Raw genomic sequence first — 19,899 nt, forward strand, 5'->3', positions numbered from 1 at the left:
ACAGCCTGTAACGTAACAAAGGGATGAGTCAAGCAGATGAGGACACATACACATCCAGCCAAGTGCATGTTCTACAGTCAGGTGCTCAATCATTTTGGGTCAGTTGTGTGTGCTTGGAGCTCAGGATGATCCCATGCTGGTCTGGGCTTTGTACGTATTTAAGTTAAGAGACTAAGTTTTGGGATTAACGCTTTGGTAGTGTGCCTCAGCTCTGTGGACTAGCAGCAGACCATGACTACGACTAAGTGCAGGTGCAGGGGGATTCTGGGAGTCGGAGATGGTGAAGGACGCATACTAACTTAGACCATATTGCGAGCAGGTTCAATGGACTTTGTAATGCTACAAAATGAATTCCGCACACATCAGACAGACTGTTACGAACAAGCAAAAGGACTAATATGCCATTGATAAAAATATGGAAACCATATTTTATATTTATATGTGGATTGAAGTATAGCATAATACTGAATCAAATATATTTAACTCAATAGCATAGAAAAAAAATGACCCATGAAAATATTTATATTACAGAATGTAAGAAATAGACAAATATGGATCAACATACATTTAACCATTAATCTTCAGTAAGAAGATGCAGAGTAGGCATCCTTATTTAAGAAATTGCTGGGCTGCCGGTTCAGAATGCACAATTAAAAGTGCCACCAGTTTCTTCCATGCTGTATTTCATTAGCGTGTCATGGAAGTATCACTTCAAATCAAATTATATTTGTCACATACAATTTTACACATATTGCAAATTGTAGTGAAATTCTTAGTTACAGAAGTTCAAGAAAAATATAAATATTTAAAATAACAGGAACCCACCCCTCCAACACACATTACGACTTCAGGCTTTGCAGGTGTCCTCCAGATCCGATGTAAGATCTTTCACAATACGTACATATTATAGAGAGCTTATGCTCTAATGTGAAGTTTGTGCTGTAGTGAGACACTCTTTACAAATATTTACCAAAATCGGATTTGGTGTTTCATATGCTACAGTGACTGTTGAAATAAAAACCTGGGCACATAATTAATGACAAGTATCAACGCTTCTGTAACTGTGTTATTTATCTTATTGGGAAAAGAGTTTAAAAGACAATTATGCTTCTGATATGATTCTACTATCGATGTCATTACATTCTACAAGTATACACTTTCAATAGATTTGAGGGTATTTTCATGCACTTGAAGTGAATAACGTTTAGAGTAATAACAGCAGTGCTCGTTCTGATCTAATGATGCTTAACAACTGCAATTTTTTATTAAGTTTATACAAAGACGTACTTTTGCACTGTGCTCTATCCATTTAAATTAAGAGAAATTTGTAGCTACTCATCATTAATTAAGAGAGGGTGAGGCAGTAATTACCTGCACGACACCATTACTGGATAATCAGATAACCAGTTGAGTAGACCAAGGACAAAAATAACAAGGCCAAAATTAGACTAGCAGCAGTTCAGTTAAACTTGGTGCTGATCTTGTTCCTCTGTTCACTGAGATGGCACTGAGACCTGAGGACCGTCGCCCTTTACTACTGTACTATGCAGTCTGGTGTTGAACCGCTGCTACTACGATACTATCTTAGGTACACTGCAACTGACCCATTTTGTCTCTTTTTTAATTCAGTTTTTAAACAGATAAGTCAAGGCACATGTGGACTATAAATGGGAGTCTTGGCCTTTGTAAAATGTACTAGTGATTTCTGTGAGGATATGTAATCCACATATTTGAATTGCAGTTTATTACTTGTTTTAATTTCTTAACTGATGTTTTTTGTCATGCTACACTGAACTGTACGCCATAAAAACTTGTTGCCAAGCTCCTTGTTTAGTTTAGGAGAACGCTGTAGGCCTGATTATTCAAATTTGAATTCCCTTACAGAAAGTTGATGTCGCCTGTTGACAGAGTTGTGTTGGGGTGTTTGTACAGTGTGATGAGAAAGTACTGATTAATGGCATATTTCCTGTTACTTACAGTCATGCATTGTCATTTATTCAATAACAATAAGTGTTTTTACCATCCAGATATGACTGGGTATTTGACTATCAAGGCTCAAATCCTAGCAGCAGCAGCAGTTACTGCAACAATGTAAGCAATTCAGGGAACAAAACAGACACACTGTAGACTCAGCATTTAGTGCTGGACATTCTGGATCATTTTTATATTATTAATTATGGCAGATCATTATATACATCATACTTTAAATAAATAACTGCATTTTGACACTAGACTGTGGTTTGAAAAAAAAACAGAAAAGAAATATTTTATCAACACAAATAAGGAATGTTCCAAATACAAGAAAATAAAAACTGTTAAAAAATAAACAATATTTTTACACCAAAATAATAATAATAATAATCAAGTGAATTTTGAACCATCTTGGGAAGATTCCAAGGCACTTTCTGGGCAAATTGAAGTTCCTCCTTCATTTTTTGGACCTGTTAAAAGAATTAAAAAAAATTAATTCACATAAAAATATATTAATTAAAAAATTAATTCACTAAAAAATTAGTCTTAGCCTTAATCCCAAAACCAATCAATATATTATACTGAAGATTTGTCTGTGTCAAAGGGAGCTCCATTTTAAACAACTGAAAACATTAGGGTTGGGGTTAGGCATTAGGGACCCAAGATTTGTATTTCTGTAATATGATGGAAACCTTTTAGTAACTTTCTCAAATTAAATAAAGAAAAAACCGAAATCTTAGTGATTGGCAATAATGTATTGTAAATATGATTTCAGAAGATCTACTGTTCGTACTGTAAGGAGTCATAATATATTAATTTTCATTTTTTCAGATGTGGAGACATGTTGAAAAATTGATGGCTCTGCTGCCGAGACACCATTTTATTCTGTGGCTGCACTCTAAGTATCGCAGGCCCTCCAGTGTCTTCCTCCTCTTGGTGTCAGGCTGGGATATTTATGCTAGGGGATGTTTTTAATGAGTCCTGGCTGGAAATGTTCCTTTCTTATCAATCTAGGCAACATAACCCATCCAGCTCCTGTTTTTTCTATTTACAGCTAAGGTCTGTTCTCAGAACATGTGGAGCCCCCTTCTCTTCCCCTCTTCCAATTTATCCCCTCTACTCATTTGCTTCAGCCTTTTCTCCGAAGTCTAAACTAGTGTCTGGTCTCTACCCCCTTCTCTGAAAAGTTTCCCTTAAAACTCTCCCAATCATATCTAATTGCCTAACAGACCTTTCCCCATCCTCTGCATTTTATTGGCAAATCATCTTTCTAAATAGCAAAAATTACTTTAAAAATCATAATCAGCAGCACACACATTGCAGCTTTGTCCATGGACTGTACCCTACCCCAAAGACATCATCTAATTAGACTAGAAAAAGATCCCCCATGTCCTGTTTGCCCTCTTATAGTCCTTGGCACTTTCCGCCACATGTTCTGTGAATGTCCTCTGGCTGCAGCTCCCTGGCACTATATGACTCGATTTCTCTCCATGATTTCTTGTCTCCTCAAGTTCTTCTCCTCCTAGACCGTTCTTCTTTTTCCTCACATTACTTCTTTCTCTCCCTGCAGAGGCTTTTAATGACTGCAACGATTACAGCTAAGTTGATTTAAGCCTCTCACTGGAAATCTCCTGCTCTGTCTCTCCTGCAGTCTAGAAGTCCTCATTATACAATTTCACCCTGCTTGAACCTTGCGTACTGTACCTCGGATCAAAAACTCTTCCAGCTATACTATCTATGTCCGGCTTCATGCTGTTCAGTTAGTAAAGAGCTGGTTTCGAAGTAACTGAATTGTCCACCTTTTTTTATCTTACTTTACCAATTCTTTTTATTGTGTTTCTGTTTTAGTTAGCCATCTCAGGTGAGGTGGGGTGTGGTGGGATGAGGTGAGTGTTTGCTTTTGTTTCTAGTTTTCTAACTAACTAAATCAAATCACAAAATGTAAGTGGAATCAATGATCATTCATACTCACTTATCAGACTCCTAAGAATGTGCGCATAATGGACTCAGTGCTAATCGTGTTAATAATCTTGCACATCTTTTGTAATCTGAAAAAACAAAAACATAATTATGTAGAAGATACTTTTTTTTTTACAAAAATAGATAAACATTCAATTAATTTATCTTGGCTGTTCCACTAGTAGCATATTAATTCATTAATTCAAATACCTCATCCAATAATCAAATCAAATTCCTCAAAAACAGGACAATATCTGCGTCCTTAGAAAAAAATGGACAGTTTGCTCCAGATTTCCCAATGTCCTCTGTGTCAAGAAGTATTTGCTATTTTCCATCTTAATTGCATTTCTCCTTTAGGGACACTGATATTCTCAGGTGTGTGTTTCGCAGAAATGTATTGAAATTTGAGTGTAGAGAAAAGCCAAGCAAAATGACACCTTTTATTGGCTAACTAGAAAGATTACAATATGCAAGCTTTCGAGGCAACTCAGGCCCCTTCTTCAGGCCTTCTTCAGTTGCCTCGAAAGCTTGCATATTGTAATCTTTCTAGTTAGCCAATAAAAGGTGTCATTTTGCTTGGCTTTTCTCTACATTCATAATGGCTAACACGGTACAACACCCTAGTACTATTGAAATTTGAGGGTATTTTTGATTATTTTGAACTTCAGACCAAAGGCTCCTCTAATGTTTCAAAGCCCAAAACTCAGTTTGCTCAAATCTCCTGGCCTTTAGTGTTGCACACAGTTATAAAAATGCACCCCAATTAGGATGTTTTAGCACAGACAGCCTTGACTTTTATTCCAACTATTTTAGAATGTTATGTAACAAATCATTAGCCATTTTAAAATGAGAGTAATTTATTAGCATAAATGCCTAAAAATATGTAAAAACCCATTTGAGACTGCAGGAGGCACATTTATCTGTTGGATTTTGTGCTGCAACCTGAAATTGTAGTCTATACAACTGAATACAAAAATGAAATAATAAATATTCTCTCCTTTTCTTTGACTCTTCCAAGTAAATTCAGCTGCAGCCAATTTCACTGAACATTTTTATCTGTGTATTGTCATGTTATTCTCCAAATGTGATATTGAGCAAAGTGGTATTCAATCAATCAATAAACACTCCAGTTCAAGGCTCCAGAGTTGTACATTGAAAGCAAAACATAAATATCTTATATAGAAGACACAAGACAGCTTTCATGTGGCAGTCTTAAAAGATACAAGAAAGCCACCACTAATTGTTGCCTTGCCAGATTAACATTAACAGAAACAAAAGCCCTGAACTATTTCTTGGGAGCTATGACTCAGTCCTGAGACCCCAGACCTTTACACTAATAAAAATTAATAACCAAGATCTGATCTTTTGGGTTTGCCTTCTAACACATAACAAATTGTCTTTGCTTTTCATTGTTTTTGGCAGCAGTCACCTTTCTTCTCCCCTATGAAAAACAATGGCAAATGCCATTTATATTTATAATAATGGCATAGTGATAATAAGCATCTGTATGGCAAAGTACACTCACAAAGTATTGAATGACATCACAACACTTTGAAATCCTAAATACAAACAAAATAAACTGCAAAAATCCAAGAAAAAGCAACTTTAACTGTGCAATCTCATATTATACTGTATATTGTTGTTATTAGAAAATGTGCTCGGATAATAGTAAAATATAACTTTACTGCGTTCAAGGAGAACGTCTCCTGTCCCAGACCTGTGATTTTTTTCTTTTTAATAAATCAACCAGAGATTTAACTATATTTAAAGGATTTCATTACATACTGTACTTTAATTAAATCCCCTTTCACACTATTAAGGCATTTTGAAAGATACACAATTATTTTTATCATTTGGATATACCAAATGTAAAATAGCAGGGGTCAGACAAAATTTCCAATAATACCAGCAATAATGATTTCTTGGATTTCTTAATCAATAAAGAAGATACCAGATCACAGATTAAAGCATGTTGTTCCTTCTGTTCATTTTCTGCAGCTGATTAGTTTGATTTCAGTTTTTAAGGTTTTGACTAAGTTTTACAACCAGATGTCCTTCCTAAACCCAACCCTTTCTATTTATTCAGGCCTGGGACTGGCACCGAGTGGCCTGGTATTCTCACAGATGCCAGTAACATTGTGTTGTGTAGAACCTAAAACTGGAGAGGAAGTTGGAAGCACCGAGAAGGGCTTTGAAAGATAAAGAATTGAAGATAAGCTGGAGGAAGACAGAATATATAAGGTTTAATGATGACCAGGATTCAGAAGTTAGCCTTCAAGGAGAGCTACTGAAAAGAGTGGATACGTTTAAATATCTAGGATCAGTGGTGGGCCAAGATGGGAAATTAGATTCACAGATAACCCATAGTGCAGTGGGGATGGAACAATTGGAAGAAGGTATCAGGAGTATTGTGTGATCAAAGAATTAAGGCAAGGGGGAAAGGTAACCTTTTTAAATCAGAGGTACAACCACAAAAATGAATTAGAATGTTGAGATGGATGTGTGGAGTTTCAAAAAAGACCGAATAGGAAATGAGACCATCAGAGGTACAACAAAAGTGGGAGAGATATCTAAGAAAGTACAGGAAAGCAGGTTGAAATGAAAGTGTGGGAGGCCAAAGTAAAGGTGTATGGATAAAGTTAAAGAAGATCTGAAGGAGAAGGGCTTGACTGGTGAGTAGGTGCAGGACTGAGCTGTTTGGAGGAGGCTGATCAAGCACATCAACCCCACATAGAAGTGAGAAAAGATGAAGAGGAAGAAGAAGTTCTGTCTGTTCATTGTTAAAGTCATTTTAAGTTAATTACACAACCTGAAATTCATACATAGGAAAGATGCTATATAAATAAAATGTATTATTATTATTATTATTATTATTATTAATTCAATTTATAAATTATAACTTTAAAACTCACTGTGTAGTGCTCTGCACCTGCACTCCCTGAGGACCACTATACAAAAATTATCTGAATTTAATTGAATTTAACTCTATCTATACTACTGAAAATCTTAGTTACTATACTTCATGAATCCAACTTTGAAAATAATAAATATACTGATGAAAAAAAAGAAGCATTTCCTGGAATGAGGAAGCTACAGCTATCTTACATATAAACGGTTACGCGTGGAAGTGTGTGTGTCTGTCCGGCCCGGAAGTGAGAGGTGGAGTTGGGGTAAGGGCTCCGCCTCCGAGGAAACAGAAAACTCACTTAACTGCTAATAACACAAGCGAGGCGAGCACGTCAGCAAAACGAAACCTCAGAAGAAAGATGAAGTCACTTAGCCACTAACATCGCCAAAACGGTATCCCTTTTACCTTTCCTCCCACCGCTAATGCACAAACGAGGTGAGCACGTCTGCAAAACAAATCCTCCTAGGAGAGAGATGCCCAGAGTAGTTCTTTTCAATCACCTGACATCTCTACATTTCATTTTTTTTTCTGACGATTTCAATAGTTTCTAGGACCCGGGGTTTTTACAACACGGGCTTACATGGCTATAGTTTTTATATGTTCAAAAAAGTTGTTTGTTTGTTTTAGCCCTCTAACTAGCTATATTTTAATAATAAAATTAGTCATAAATATAAGAAAAGTAATTTTTCTAAAGGGTAGTAACTTATTTTTATTGGCTGAGGTTAGGTAAGATGTTCTCTAAACATACTGAGACTCAAGGCCAGCACCACCATTAAGGTGATTTAGGCAGGGCTCAGATCATATGGTTGGGGGGGGGACCCAGTCGCGCAGTTTAGCTACCGAACACTCGGTTGACGCACTAATAAGCTTGCCTTAGGGCATACAATAGCCTAGCACCAGCGCTGTTGAGACTGAATGCTTTGCGCCGCATTAACTAGTTGAGCACACCTTATACAGTGTTGCTGCCTTTTGCTGTTTGTTTGTTTGTTTTTTTTAATTTTATGTTCTTAGGCTGGGAAACTGACATTGTTTGTGGAATAATTGGAGTTTTGTCTGCTTCCTGAAATCTATGACTGACTTTTTGGGTTTACTGACATTAATGTAGAGATTATTGTGCCACTATCATTGTGTCAGAAGGCAGACCCTTTCAGTATAAGTCGTCTAATTATTTTTGGTTATCTGGCTTATGATTGTCATCAGCAGATATAATGATGGAGTTGATGCTGTCTGTGTCTTGCCTCACAGTCAAAGGTGCAGCAGGAGGCTCAGTGCACTACACTGTTGGGGACGCCTGTGCTGAAGATCAATATGGAGGAAGTGATAATGCCAACCTGCGCATGCTGGGGTCTTCCAGGTAGGAAGTCCAAGATAAATGGCACTGAGTCCAAAATCTAGAGCCTTCATATGCTCAACCTTTATAATGCACTGGTGAGGCCTAATCTTGAGTACTGTGTGCAGTTTTGGTCTCCAGGCTACAAAAAGGACATAGCAGCGCTAGAAAAGATCCAGAGAAGAGCAGCTAGGCTGATCCCAGGGCTACAGGGGTTGTATTATGAGGAAAGATTAAAAGAGCTGAGCCTTTACAGTTTAAGCAAAAGAAGATTAAGAGGTGGCATGATTGAAGTGTTTAAAATTATGAAGGGAATTAGTACAGTGGATCAAGATTGTTATTTTTAACTGAGTTCATCAAGAACACGTGGACACAGCTAGAAACTTGTTGAGGGTAAATTTCGCACAAACATTAGGAAGTTTTTCTTTAAACAAAGAACGATAGACATTTGGAATAAGCTACCAACTATTGTGGTAGACAATAAGACTTAAAGGACTTTCAAAACTCAGCTTGATGTTTCTTTGGAAGAAATAAGTGGATGGGACTGGCGAGCTTTGTTCGGCTGAATGGCCTGTTCTCATCTAGAGTGTTCTAATGTTCTAATGATCTGGTGTGATTCAACATCAGTGTGAAATCCTGAGCTGCAGTCAATAAATGGGTGTTGCAGGAGATGGTGTGAAGTACAAGGAATATTACCACTGTTTTGACAATACACAGACTACGGGTGGTCCGATGCTTGTAGAATATTCTATTTAATGTGTTCCATCACCAGTCTCTCAAAGGCTTTCATCACAATGAGAGTGAGTGACACTGGTCTGTTGTCACTGAGATGGTCTGCTTTTCTTTTCTTTGGCAAAGAGATAACTGTGGGTGTTTTTGAATAAGCCTGGCCATAGTTTCCCTCAGTGAAGCACTTAAAATGTTATTTATTAAAATTCCAAATAATTAAAACACTGCATGTTTTTAGAATGTCTACTTAAATTTCCATCTGGACTGAACACCTTAAGGGTGTTTACTGAGTTAAAAATCCTCTTTATGTTATCCACAGAAATGAAGAAGGAGGGATCATTTGATGGTGCAGTCAGTTGTGCTGCAGGAATGTATTATCACAGTCAAAGTGGACTTCGAAAGCATTACATTCATTAAGGAGAGAAAATGCGAATACAATTTGAAAATGGTGTGATTTCATTACTGTTTCATTTTTTCTGTGCTTTTTCCGTTTTTATGCATGCTAGTGTAAACTTATATGTAAAATATCAAAGAATTCCAAGATAATGTTGTTTTCTTAATTTGAAGTGTGTTTCTCTTAGTAATATTTTGGCACCATTTTGTTTTTATAGACATTGCCACTTTGAAGTCTCCTTAGCTACAAAGAGAGTGGGAGTTTCTGGGAGTTTGTCTCCAGAAGTTGCATTGGGTGACATCACTGGTGAAGCAAAGATAAATTCTGGGCCACCTAGCAACTCAAAACCAATGTCAGAAGGCAAAAGAGTGATTTAGTATAAGAAAATAGTCAGGTTTAAATGAACCTGAGAAGCTATCAGATAATTAGGTACAAAAATTAAATATTCAAGCAAATAATTCCAGTGGACTCAGAGTGTCATTCAATGTGTGCTAACACAGAAAACTCAAATATTAAAGTTGAAGGTGAAGACCACAAATGAATGTAGGTATACAGATACACTTTTCATTTTCCCATTTTGCTATGTTACTCCTAAAAGACGACTTTATTGCAAGCAGCTGTTTTAGAAAATATTTATTTATAAATTTTAGAAAATAACTGAATAAATGAATCAATATAATTTGTTTTGGTGTGAAATTGTCAGTGGTGGAATTAATACCTTCTCGCTAAGTGGAAATAAGACTTGTATGATAATGATCTTTGGAAGGTTAAAACTTTAAATAATAAGACTATAGAGTCCATATATCTAAATTAAAAAGTGTACTTATATGTTCCACTGCAAAAATGTCATCTTAGCTGTTAGAAAGCTGGGACAGAAATGAATGTTATTGGTTCTAATTATGGAGTTTAGAAAATGTAAATGCTATAAGAAATATGCCATTGCAGGCATGTGCTAATAAAGCAATGGAGACGTTCATTTGCAACAAACATCCAGTCATTAATAATTAATCCTGTACATTTACAAAATGTTTTAGAGAATAAATGTTAGAAACAAACAGAAACATTTCAGGCTCTCTGCAGTTGAGAACAGAAAACACAAAGGGACCTAATATCAGTAAAAGGTAAAAAATGAATGTTTAATCTGCCACAAATACTTTTAAGGTGTTCCAGCACCTATGGGACTGATGGTTGTCTGTTTGATACATTTTAGGGGCTTTTTCTTAGATCAAGAACTACGTGTGCAGAGCCTGTGTGGATTGAATGGCTTTCTCTCACATTCAGCAGTCATTTATTCTTATTATATCTGAAATCCTATTTAAATCATTGTGACAAAGAGTTATAATCAACTTATATTCATACTATCTTTCTGTTATAATCCAGGCCATGCTAAAATTTCACTAATTCAAATGGCCTTGTGCGCTGCTATATTTCAATCCTTCTTTTCAGAGTAAGATCTGGAATTATTCTTTAAGTTGCACTGCATGTGATTCATTTTGAATGTCGGTGCCCGCAATAACACCAAGAAAATAACAGACTCATACCAAAATGACCCATCAACTGTTACTACAAGTGAACATACTTGTAATGTCATTTCATTTGCAAAGCAGAATTATAAAAGTACATGAATTGGCAGTTATAAGCTTACAAGCTACATACACCATAGCCAAGAATAATGTAGCCACTATACATAAAGTGAAATACAGCATGTAATATCCCTCTATTATCGCTAAAAACAGAATGTAATTTAACAAAGTAGTTCATGTTTGTTATACCCTTAAATACATCTGAAATGTTTAAATTACCCGCATAGAAAAGAGCTCCGACTTCCAATGAAGTTTTCATAAATCTGTAGTCTGCTCACAAGCTTACAATTGTCAAGGCTTTCAATGAAGTGCCATTGCAGTGGTTTTGTACTTTTTGGTCTGAGATTACTTAAACATAATTGTTGTTAGGGCAGTTGTTAGTACAAAAAAAGTTGAAGACAAACAAAGGCACCTACATGCAGGGGTTGAACAGTCCCTTGTGTTATGGTACAGTCGATGAAAATGCCTGTTACATTCTGATGAGAATTTCACTGGTCCTGCTTGATAACAGACACAAACAAATGAAAACATTTTAAAATGTAGTTCATCTGGGCACTGAGACTTTGAAAAGTAAGTAAACCTACAATAATAAGACAAAAACAAATGCCAATGTTGGTAAAGCATTAAAAATATATGCATGCTTTCAAAAAGCCTTCATTTTTCAAAGCAGATACTGTTACATTTATGAGCTTTATAAGAAAAACATAGAATAGAAATGTATAGTATGTAATATTAGCCATTACCTCAAAGAGCTATATTTTTAAATATTTACACATTAACAAAGGTTAAAGGCTGAATTTTATACATAGCATCACAAGTGGGTAGAAAGTAACAAAGTTTAGTAACGTAATTGTCTCAGATATTAGAGTGTATAAGGACTGTGAGGAACGAAAGAACAGAGGAATAAATTATAGACCATTGGTACTTTTGTTAGAGACATTACTATGTTGGGAATGGTCAGGAGACTGCAAATTTCCAGGAAGCTTGAGTTAGAATTATGCAGTGGATTTTTTAAGTACCATTTAAAATTCAGTATTTTGTAGGAAGTGCATAATCAGAGCACAAAAGCCTGCATCCTCAATGGCTTAGCCTTGGCGTGGCACATAGTGAACCATAAATGATGGCCTAAACCAGGGGTGGACAATGTCGGTCCTGGAGAGCCGCAGTGGGTTTTCATTCCAACCCAACTGCTTAATTAGAAACCAATCCTTGCCAGTCTCGCACCTTATTTAATTTTATGACTTGTTAGTCTGTAATGTAAGGTTCTTATATTGTAGATTTTTTACTCTCCAAAGATATCATCCAAATGAAGCCTAAAACAGATCATTTTTAGTCTGTCAAATTTTCTATTGCATGTTTTATTAAATCAAACACACACAGATGTAAATGAAAACAAACTGGATGGAGAAGTGCTGGATGCTTTCTCATTTGCATTTTATTGATAATAAGAAGCCATTAAAACAATGACTGTTTAAGATTGAAATAAGCAATCGAGGGTGGGGAACCTTAACAAGCGAGACCACTAAAATGAAGCATCAAAATGTCACTTAAGCAATTAAGTGTTTCATCAGCAATAATTGTTTTCTCATTAAGAAACTGGGCTGGAACAAAAACCTGCTGCCACTGCGACTCTCCAGGACCGACATTGCCCAACCCCTGGCCTAAACCATTCACACGAGAGGAGCGCTAATAAACATGTGTTCAAGGAAAACTTTAGACGTAATGTCTCCATCATATATATGGTGTGATGAGACAAACTGGGATCAGTTTGGGATCAGCACTGTGTCAGTTACGACAATGTTAGATGGAAGTGTCCCTTGAAACAAAGGTGCTAGATGTTCCAGGTTCCTTCCGCAGTCAGATAATCAGCAGTTCCATTCTGTGTCTCAAACAAATGGTGTGAAGCTCTTGGTGTGAAATGCGATATCTGTATTACAGCAGACATAACAGACCTTTGTGGTCATTTCTCTAAAGTACACAGTTATATTTTTAAATATTCATCCAAAAGACTTGAAAATCATCCACAGGATCTTTTTAAATATTTTTTAGAATGAGTTGTTTTTTGTGCCTTGCTGAATTCCCTTTAACTCCATTTATACGCTGTCTACCATGATGCTCTCACAAATACTGACTTTAGCCAAAAGGAGACAGACCTGATATCTCAAATTGTCATACAGTAAGTGTGGTGTGTCGTGGTGAGAGCATCCCAGTAATGATGAGTGCTGATATCTGTGAAGTGTCCGAGGTCCCTAGTGGTCCTGATTGGTTATCAAGGGCCTCAGTTTAGATAGAGTACATCTTTTAGAACTACAGAGGCGACTGTGCTTCATATGGTTACATTGGGTGAAGGATTCATTTTCTTATGCAAATTTATTGTTATTTATTCATTTAAATTCCCTTTAAATATTACTGGAATATCAATGGTCAGAAAATATACAACTTCAAGGAAATGATAATATGACAGGGTAGCTTTGCTACTTTGAAGGGTAAAAAAACTCAATTCATAAATAGAGACTGTTATGTTAAGTTGCCTTCATTATCAAAATCACAATATAACACAAAATTCAGACTTATCCGAGTAAACAGTAAATATTAACTAGTTTAATATTATAGCTTAAGTGTTCTTACCCGTGAAATGTTTAATGAATTTATCCTTTAGGTTCACATCTCTCTGAACAATTTCTGTCAAGACAGCAGAACAATGCACTTTAAGTATATATTTAACACAAACATCATTTTTAGCAAGAAAGAATTTAAACTGTTAAAATTCATATATGACCTAAAGGAAAGCACTGTTTAAATTTATCTTTGTTTTTTAAGCATACACTTGTAAGCTATTAAACCTTAACTTTTACTTAAAGAATTTTTTTTCCATATAATGCACAGCATATGAGATTTCATAAAGCGCTTAAACTATTACATAAAATGTATCCATTTAGCTCATGATTTATTTAAATAAAAAAGATGCACAAAGCTTCCAAGACATGATTCCATAAATTCACCAAAAAGAACAAAATATGAATATATACTGTCAGTGCAAAAATGAAAGAACTAAAATAAATGAGAAGAGGTTAAATGCAACAACAACAAGAAGAACAATCTAATGGGCTTTAGTGGGTCCTGTTTTTGAGAGCCCCCCTAGCATTGACTCCCGAAGAAGACAAGAACAAAACTCCCTGGTAGGGAAAACATTGGGAGAAATCTTGGGAAAGGCAAAACAGACAGTGCCCCCTTTCCAGGTAGGTTGGCGTATAATGGGTGTCAAAAAATGAGGTCAATACAACACACAAAACAGAACACAAGTAATCCTCCACACGGTGCTAGATGGCCGATCTATCACTGCCAACTCAGAAATAAAACACAATAGTACAAATAAGTTAAAACAATGTGCAGAACTCTTACAATAACAAACAAGACGGTGGCTGTAAAGAACAATTTTTGAAAACAGAACTCAGTTGTCCACATTGTATATTTTTAGTTTTGTTCTGGAAATTGTCTGCCCAGTTGAAGAATTTCCATTTGCATAGTTCCATAATCACCAGGAGGCTCAGAGAGTCCGTAATTAATGGCTTCATTTAATCCATTGACATTTTCAGAAACAACTGAAAGCATTTAAGAGTTTAAGAAATGCATACAGTATATATGGTACAATATACAATCTGTATGTTTATGAATACAAGGAACAAAAAATAACAAAAACATCTGCCTTTACTGTGGCAATAAGAAGAAATATTTTAAATCTTAATAATTTTTTGTTACCTGCCTTGTGTTATTTGTAGTAATAGCTGAGAAAATATTTTAATGTCATGTTTTTTATTGAAAACGGAGATAACAAGAACTTCTATGGGGATCAATGCTGAACATGCAGCAAACAAAATCGAAATATCCCTGAATAAAATGTCAGTTTACATATGTTGTGTTTTCCATATGTCCAATAGACAATACAGTTTATTTTTATATAGCCCAAAATCACACAAGAAGTGCCGCAATGGGCTTTAACAGGCCCTGCCTCTTCACAGCCCCCCAAGCCTTGACTCTCTAAGAAGACAAGGAAAAACTCCCAAAAAACCCTTGTAGGGAAAAAAATGGAAGAAACCTTGGGAAAGGCAGTTCAAAGAGAGACCCCTTTCCAGGTAGGTTGGGCGTGCAGTGGGTGTCAAAAAGAAGGGGGTCAATACAATACAATACACAGAACAGAACAAATCCTCCATACAGTATAAAAATAAAAATTTTACAAGTATACAATATCCATTTGTACACTTGCAACATCCAAAACACACATATTTTGGCGAAAATATTGTTAAATAAACCACTTCCAGAAAATCCTCTCATAAACGGCGGGTGAGTTCTAACAGAGTGATCCTGTGAACTGAAGACCCACCCTTTCTACTCATTCATTGGTCAGGAGGCCTGCCCTGTTTTAGTGCGCTCATTGGCTAACAGGGCACTTCATGTCATATCAATGTTGCAAAAGCAGGTGAACAGTTAGGAAAAGAAAAGCAAGTAAAATCATTACCTTTTGTAATGTATGACTCAAATTCATGTATATCTGAGGTGCTTCAACTAGCAGAAGGTCAATTCAATGGTGCAGTTTCACAAAATGCCATTGAAAAACCCAAAATATGGAATTGTGGCTTAACAGCCAGAGAATGGTGGGGGAAATATTTCTATTAAAACCGAGCCGTTGCCTTTCAGTCCTAATAAACGGTGAAGTAACAAGAAATTCTCACTATCAAAAATTATTGTTATAAAATCTGTTAGACTGTAATTTAATTAATGAATATTTCATTATACTATTAATAAGTCTGCTAAAAAAGGAAAGTACAGTACATGAAAGTCCATACAGAAGGCATCCTAGTTTTTGTCATGATATTAGACTTCTTTTTTATTTAATCTCCACTTCTGTTTTGCATATATTCTTAGTTCTTTTTTTCTCTTAAGAGGTTTTGTTGTGTGGAGAATCCGATTCCTCAATTATAAATCTAGGTACTTCTGTGTACTTCACTGTTGCCCAAGATTGTGGATAAAATGTTTTCAATTAGTTTTCAATTAGTTTTCAAGTTTAGGGATCTGTTTTTCTGATTAAACTGCACTTTAACTCACTTTCTTGTAAAACATTTGCTATATACTACTAATTTTGATGTGCATATATAGGAAGTGATGTTTGATTAATAATAGATTTACTATCTTTAGATATATTTACTGACATCAGATACCTTCTTACTGTATGTGCTGCCTTTCTTTGTAATTCAATTTCCCAGTCTTTGTGACTATCAAAATTGTGGCACATCTACTTGCATCCATCCATCCATAATCCAACCCGCTATATCTTAACTACAGGGTCATGGGGGTCTGCTGGAGCCAATCCCAGCCAACACAGGGTGCAAGGCAGGAAACAAACCCCGTGCAGGGCGCCAGCCCACCACAGGGCGCGCACACACACACACACACAGCACATACTAGGGCCAATTTAGAATCACCAATGTACCTAACCTGCATGTCTTGGACTGTGGGAGGAAACCCACGCAGACACGGGGAGAACATGCAAACTCCACGCAGGGAGGACCCGGGAAGAGAACCCGGGTTTCCTAACTGTGAGGCAGCAGCGCTACCCACTGTGCCACTGTCTACTTGCATCAGAAAATTTTATTTATAGTGGTGTGAGGTTAAAACATTACTTATTATGCAGACCTTACAACACAATTTGAATGGCTGATACTTTTATCCAAAATTACTTTTCAATCTCTCAGATGCATTGTTAAAGTAGCAGGAGCCAGGGCCTGCCTTAGCAACACATGGCATAAGGCAGGAGCCAGCTGTGGGTGTTGGCATACCAGTTTTTCACCTGGTACACACACGCACACACACTCATATCCATGCACTATTTGGCTGCCAATCAACACAGCATGCATGTCTATCAGATGTGGGTCTGCACTGGAAAAAGTAGAAAAACAATCCACATTATTATTTTAAAGCATTTTATTCAGTTTTATGAATCTGAACAGCCTCTGTGTGTGTGTGCGTGTGTGTGTGCGTGTATGTGTGTTTATGCTGACTCTTGAGTCCAGACTGGTTCTTAAAAGATGCAATGGGAATTCACAAGGGAGCATGGTCTCTGTGAGTATTTATGCTAACTGACAGTGTAAGGGCATTCATAGGTGCCTGGACATTTGGAATTAGGAGTATCTTGGCTTCATACAATTAAAAGGTACACTGTTTGTCTCTAGCCCTGGCACAGAGTGTGATTCTGGCACCTCTCAACACAGAAATGATCAAGGTCTTCTGTTACCCTTTATTATTAATTTTCACTTCATAGTGCATAAGAATTCTGTGATCTGCAAGGTGAATCCCAGCTTTCATTTTATAGTAAACTTACATTTTTGAACATGTTGATTTCTATAAGTAAAAAAAATGCAGTCCAAAAATACATTCAATCTTAAAATTAGGAAAACATCACAAATCGAGAAACTGACGCTAATGCAGTGTTGAACGAGTAACACTGCAAGACTGAAGACAAAAGAAATGGCCGTGCTGCAGATCTGCTTTTAGCTTTTAAGATACAGACATGGAATTATCCAGTACAGGGATTGCCCTACAGAAAGAAAATTAAAATCCCAGACATGCAAGCCTTGCAGCTCTAGTAATCCAGATGAAGATAAAGCTATTTCTGCATATGATAAAATAGCATAATCCATTCTTTTCTCCAGATTCTAAACCGGGCATTCAGGGCTATTGTAACTGATGATGTTAACTATTCCTTCATGTCAAGTTTTAAAATGTATTCATATATATATATATATTGTTCAGATATTCAGATATATATACTGCTCACGAAATAAATGGAACAATTAATCATCACAGTCTAACGCCAAATCAATTAAGCTTCAGGGATATCAGTCTGTCCAATGAGGAAGCATAAGTGATTGTGAATCAGCTTCACCTGCTTTGGTTGGTGCAAATGAAAGTGACAACAGGTGCACTGGCGAGGCAACAGCAAGACAACCCCCAAAAGGCAATGGATTTGCAGGTGGTGGCCACAGACACTTACTCTCTCCTTATCCTTCCTGACTGATTCTTCTCTAGTTTTGTGTTTTCTTAGATTCATTGTCACTACTGGTAGCATATGGCGGTACCAGCAGCCAATTCAGGTTGGACAGGTGGTTCAGCTTCTCCAGGATGGCGCATCTCAAGAAGGTTTGCTGTGTCTCCCAGCACAGTCTCAACAGCATAGAGGAGATACCAGGAGACAGGCTGTTACACAACCAGATGAGAGCAGGTTCACACTGAGCACGTGTGACAGACATAAAAAAGTCTGGAGACGCCATGTTGAATGTTATGCAGTCTGAAACATCATCCAGCATGACTGGTTTGTTCATGGGTCAGTGATGGTGTGGGGAGGCATATCCATGGAGAGATGCACAGACCTCTACAGGCTTGACAACGGCACCTTGACTGCCCTTAGGTATTGGGATGAAATTCTTGGACCCATTGTCAGACCCTATGCTGGTGCAGTGGATCCTGTGTTCCTCCTGGTGCACAACAATGCCCGGCCTCATGTGGCAAAAGTATGCAGGCAGTTCCTGGAGGATGAAGGAATTGATACCATTGACTGGGCCCCACACTCACTTGCCTGACCTAAATCCAATAGAACACCTCTGGGACATTATGTTTCGGTCCATCTGATGCCGCCAGGTTGTACCTCATACTGTCCAGGAGCTCAGTGATGCCCTGGTCCAGATCTGGAAGGAGATCCCCCAGGACACCATCCGTCGTCTCATTAGGAGCACGATCCCCCCCACCGACATTGTCAGCCATGCATACAAGCACATGGGGCCAAACTACTGAGTACGATTTTGAGTAGCTGCATTTCGTTAAAATGGACTAGCCTGCCGCATCATTTTTTCACTTTGATTTTTGGGGAGTCTTTGAATTCAGCCCTCTGTAAGTCGATCATTTCCATCAAATGATGTGGCATCCTTTCGTTCTTAACACACTACCCAGTCCATATTAATATAGATATTCAGCAGGATATTTTATCCCATTGAGATCTAATTTGTTTAAAAAGTGTTCCTTAAATTTTTGAGCAGTTTATATATATATATATATATATATATATATATATATATATATATATATACATATATATATATACAGTATATATATATACATATATATATACAGTATATATATATATATATATATATATATATATATATATATATATATATATATATATATGGTACTAGTAACAAATGCCTTCTTTGGTCTAATAAAACTTAACAAGCAACATTTTTTTATACAGCAGTAAATGAATGATATACATTACAGGCAGTATCTATTATAATCTGTTACTTTTTGTATTTAGTTTCAGAAAAAGACCTAAATATGCAGTTAATGAATATAGTGTGTAACTGAGGTTAATCAAACATATTTATTTTAAGTAGCAGTACTAACAGCATGAAGACCACAGTGCACTTTACTGGTCAAACAAGGTTACAATACTGCATCATTACAAAAGAACAAAATATGGCAAATAAAAGAAATTCACAATTAACTGACAGAAGGAAGGTTTTAGAAATATAAATGAGGAATTTGAAATAACAAGTTTTGATACAGTATACTGTACTATATATATATGTATATACTGTATTTCAGATTCAGTCACAGTATAATGTTATTAACAGGACATACTGTATAACAATAGTGGTATTAAGTAACAAGAGAAGTTAAAGCATATCAATCAAACAGAGTAATACAGTATAGATTTACAAAAGTGGTACAAAGTGACAGAGCAAGAAGAAGTCCATGTCAGTGTGCTGTACCAACTTTGCATACCCAAGACTGGAGATTTTTTCCTGTTGTTAATGGGCGTTGAGCTCTGCTGGAAATCTTGACCTGAAGTTTTGTTTTCTGTTTTCTTTCTATTTAGTTGTAATGTATTAATGTTCTGTTCTTGTTTTATTCCCATTGATTCTTTCATTAACATTAACTACCTTCTTTTAATTTCAATAGTTTCATTTGTCTC

The 19,899-nt window shown here is 36.4% G+C and overlaps 1 protein-coding gene across 2 annotated transcripts in view; it reads right to left on the reverse strand.

Annotated features, from left to right (window-relative positions):
• Positions 1 to 2,074: 2,074 nt before the first annotated feature.
• alkal1 (ALK and LTK ligand 1) overlaps positions 2,075 to 19,899 on the reverse strand; it is a 78,507-nt gene continuing 60,682 nt past the window's right edge. The window contains exons 3-6 of one of the 2 annotated variants that reach the window (XM_051929390.1): positions 13,503 to 13,556; positions 11,291 to 11,371; positions 3,944 to 4,019; positions 2,075 to 2,441 (exon numbers count right to left, since the gene is read on the reverse strand). In XM_051929390.1, the coding sequence (XP_051785350.1) occupies positions 3,955 to 4,019; positions 11,291 to 11,371; positions 13,503 to 13,556 (200 nt within the window). In that variant the 3' untranslated portion in view covers positions 2,075 to 2,441; positions 3,944 to 3,954. Of the gene's footprint in view, positions 2,442 to 3,943; positions 4,020 to 11,290; positions 11,375 to 13,502; positions 13,557 to 19,899 lie in introns of both variants that reach the window. The other variant, XM_051929389.1, reaches the window with a different exon arrangement.

The sequence above is a fragment of the Erpetoichthys calabaricus genome, chromosome 6 (assembly GCF_900747795.2).
Source record: "Erpetoichthys calabaricus chromosome 6, fErpCal1.3, whole genome shotgun sequence".
In the NCBI taxonomy this organism is placed as follows: domain Eukaryota; kingdom Metazoa; phylum Chordata; class Cladistia; order Polypteriformes; family Polypteridae; genus Erpetoichthys; species Erpetoichthys calabaricus.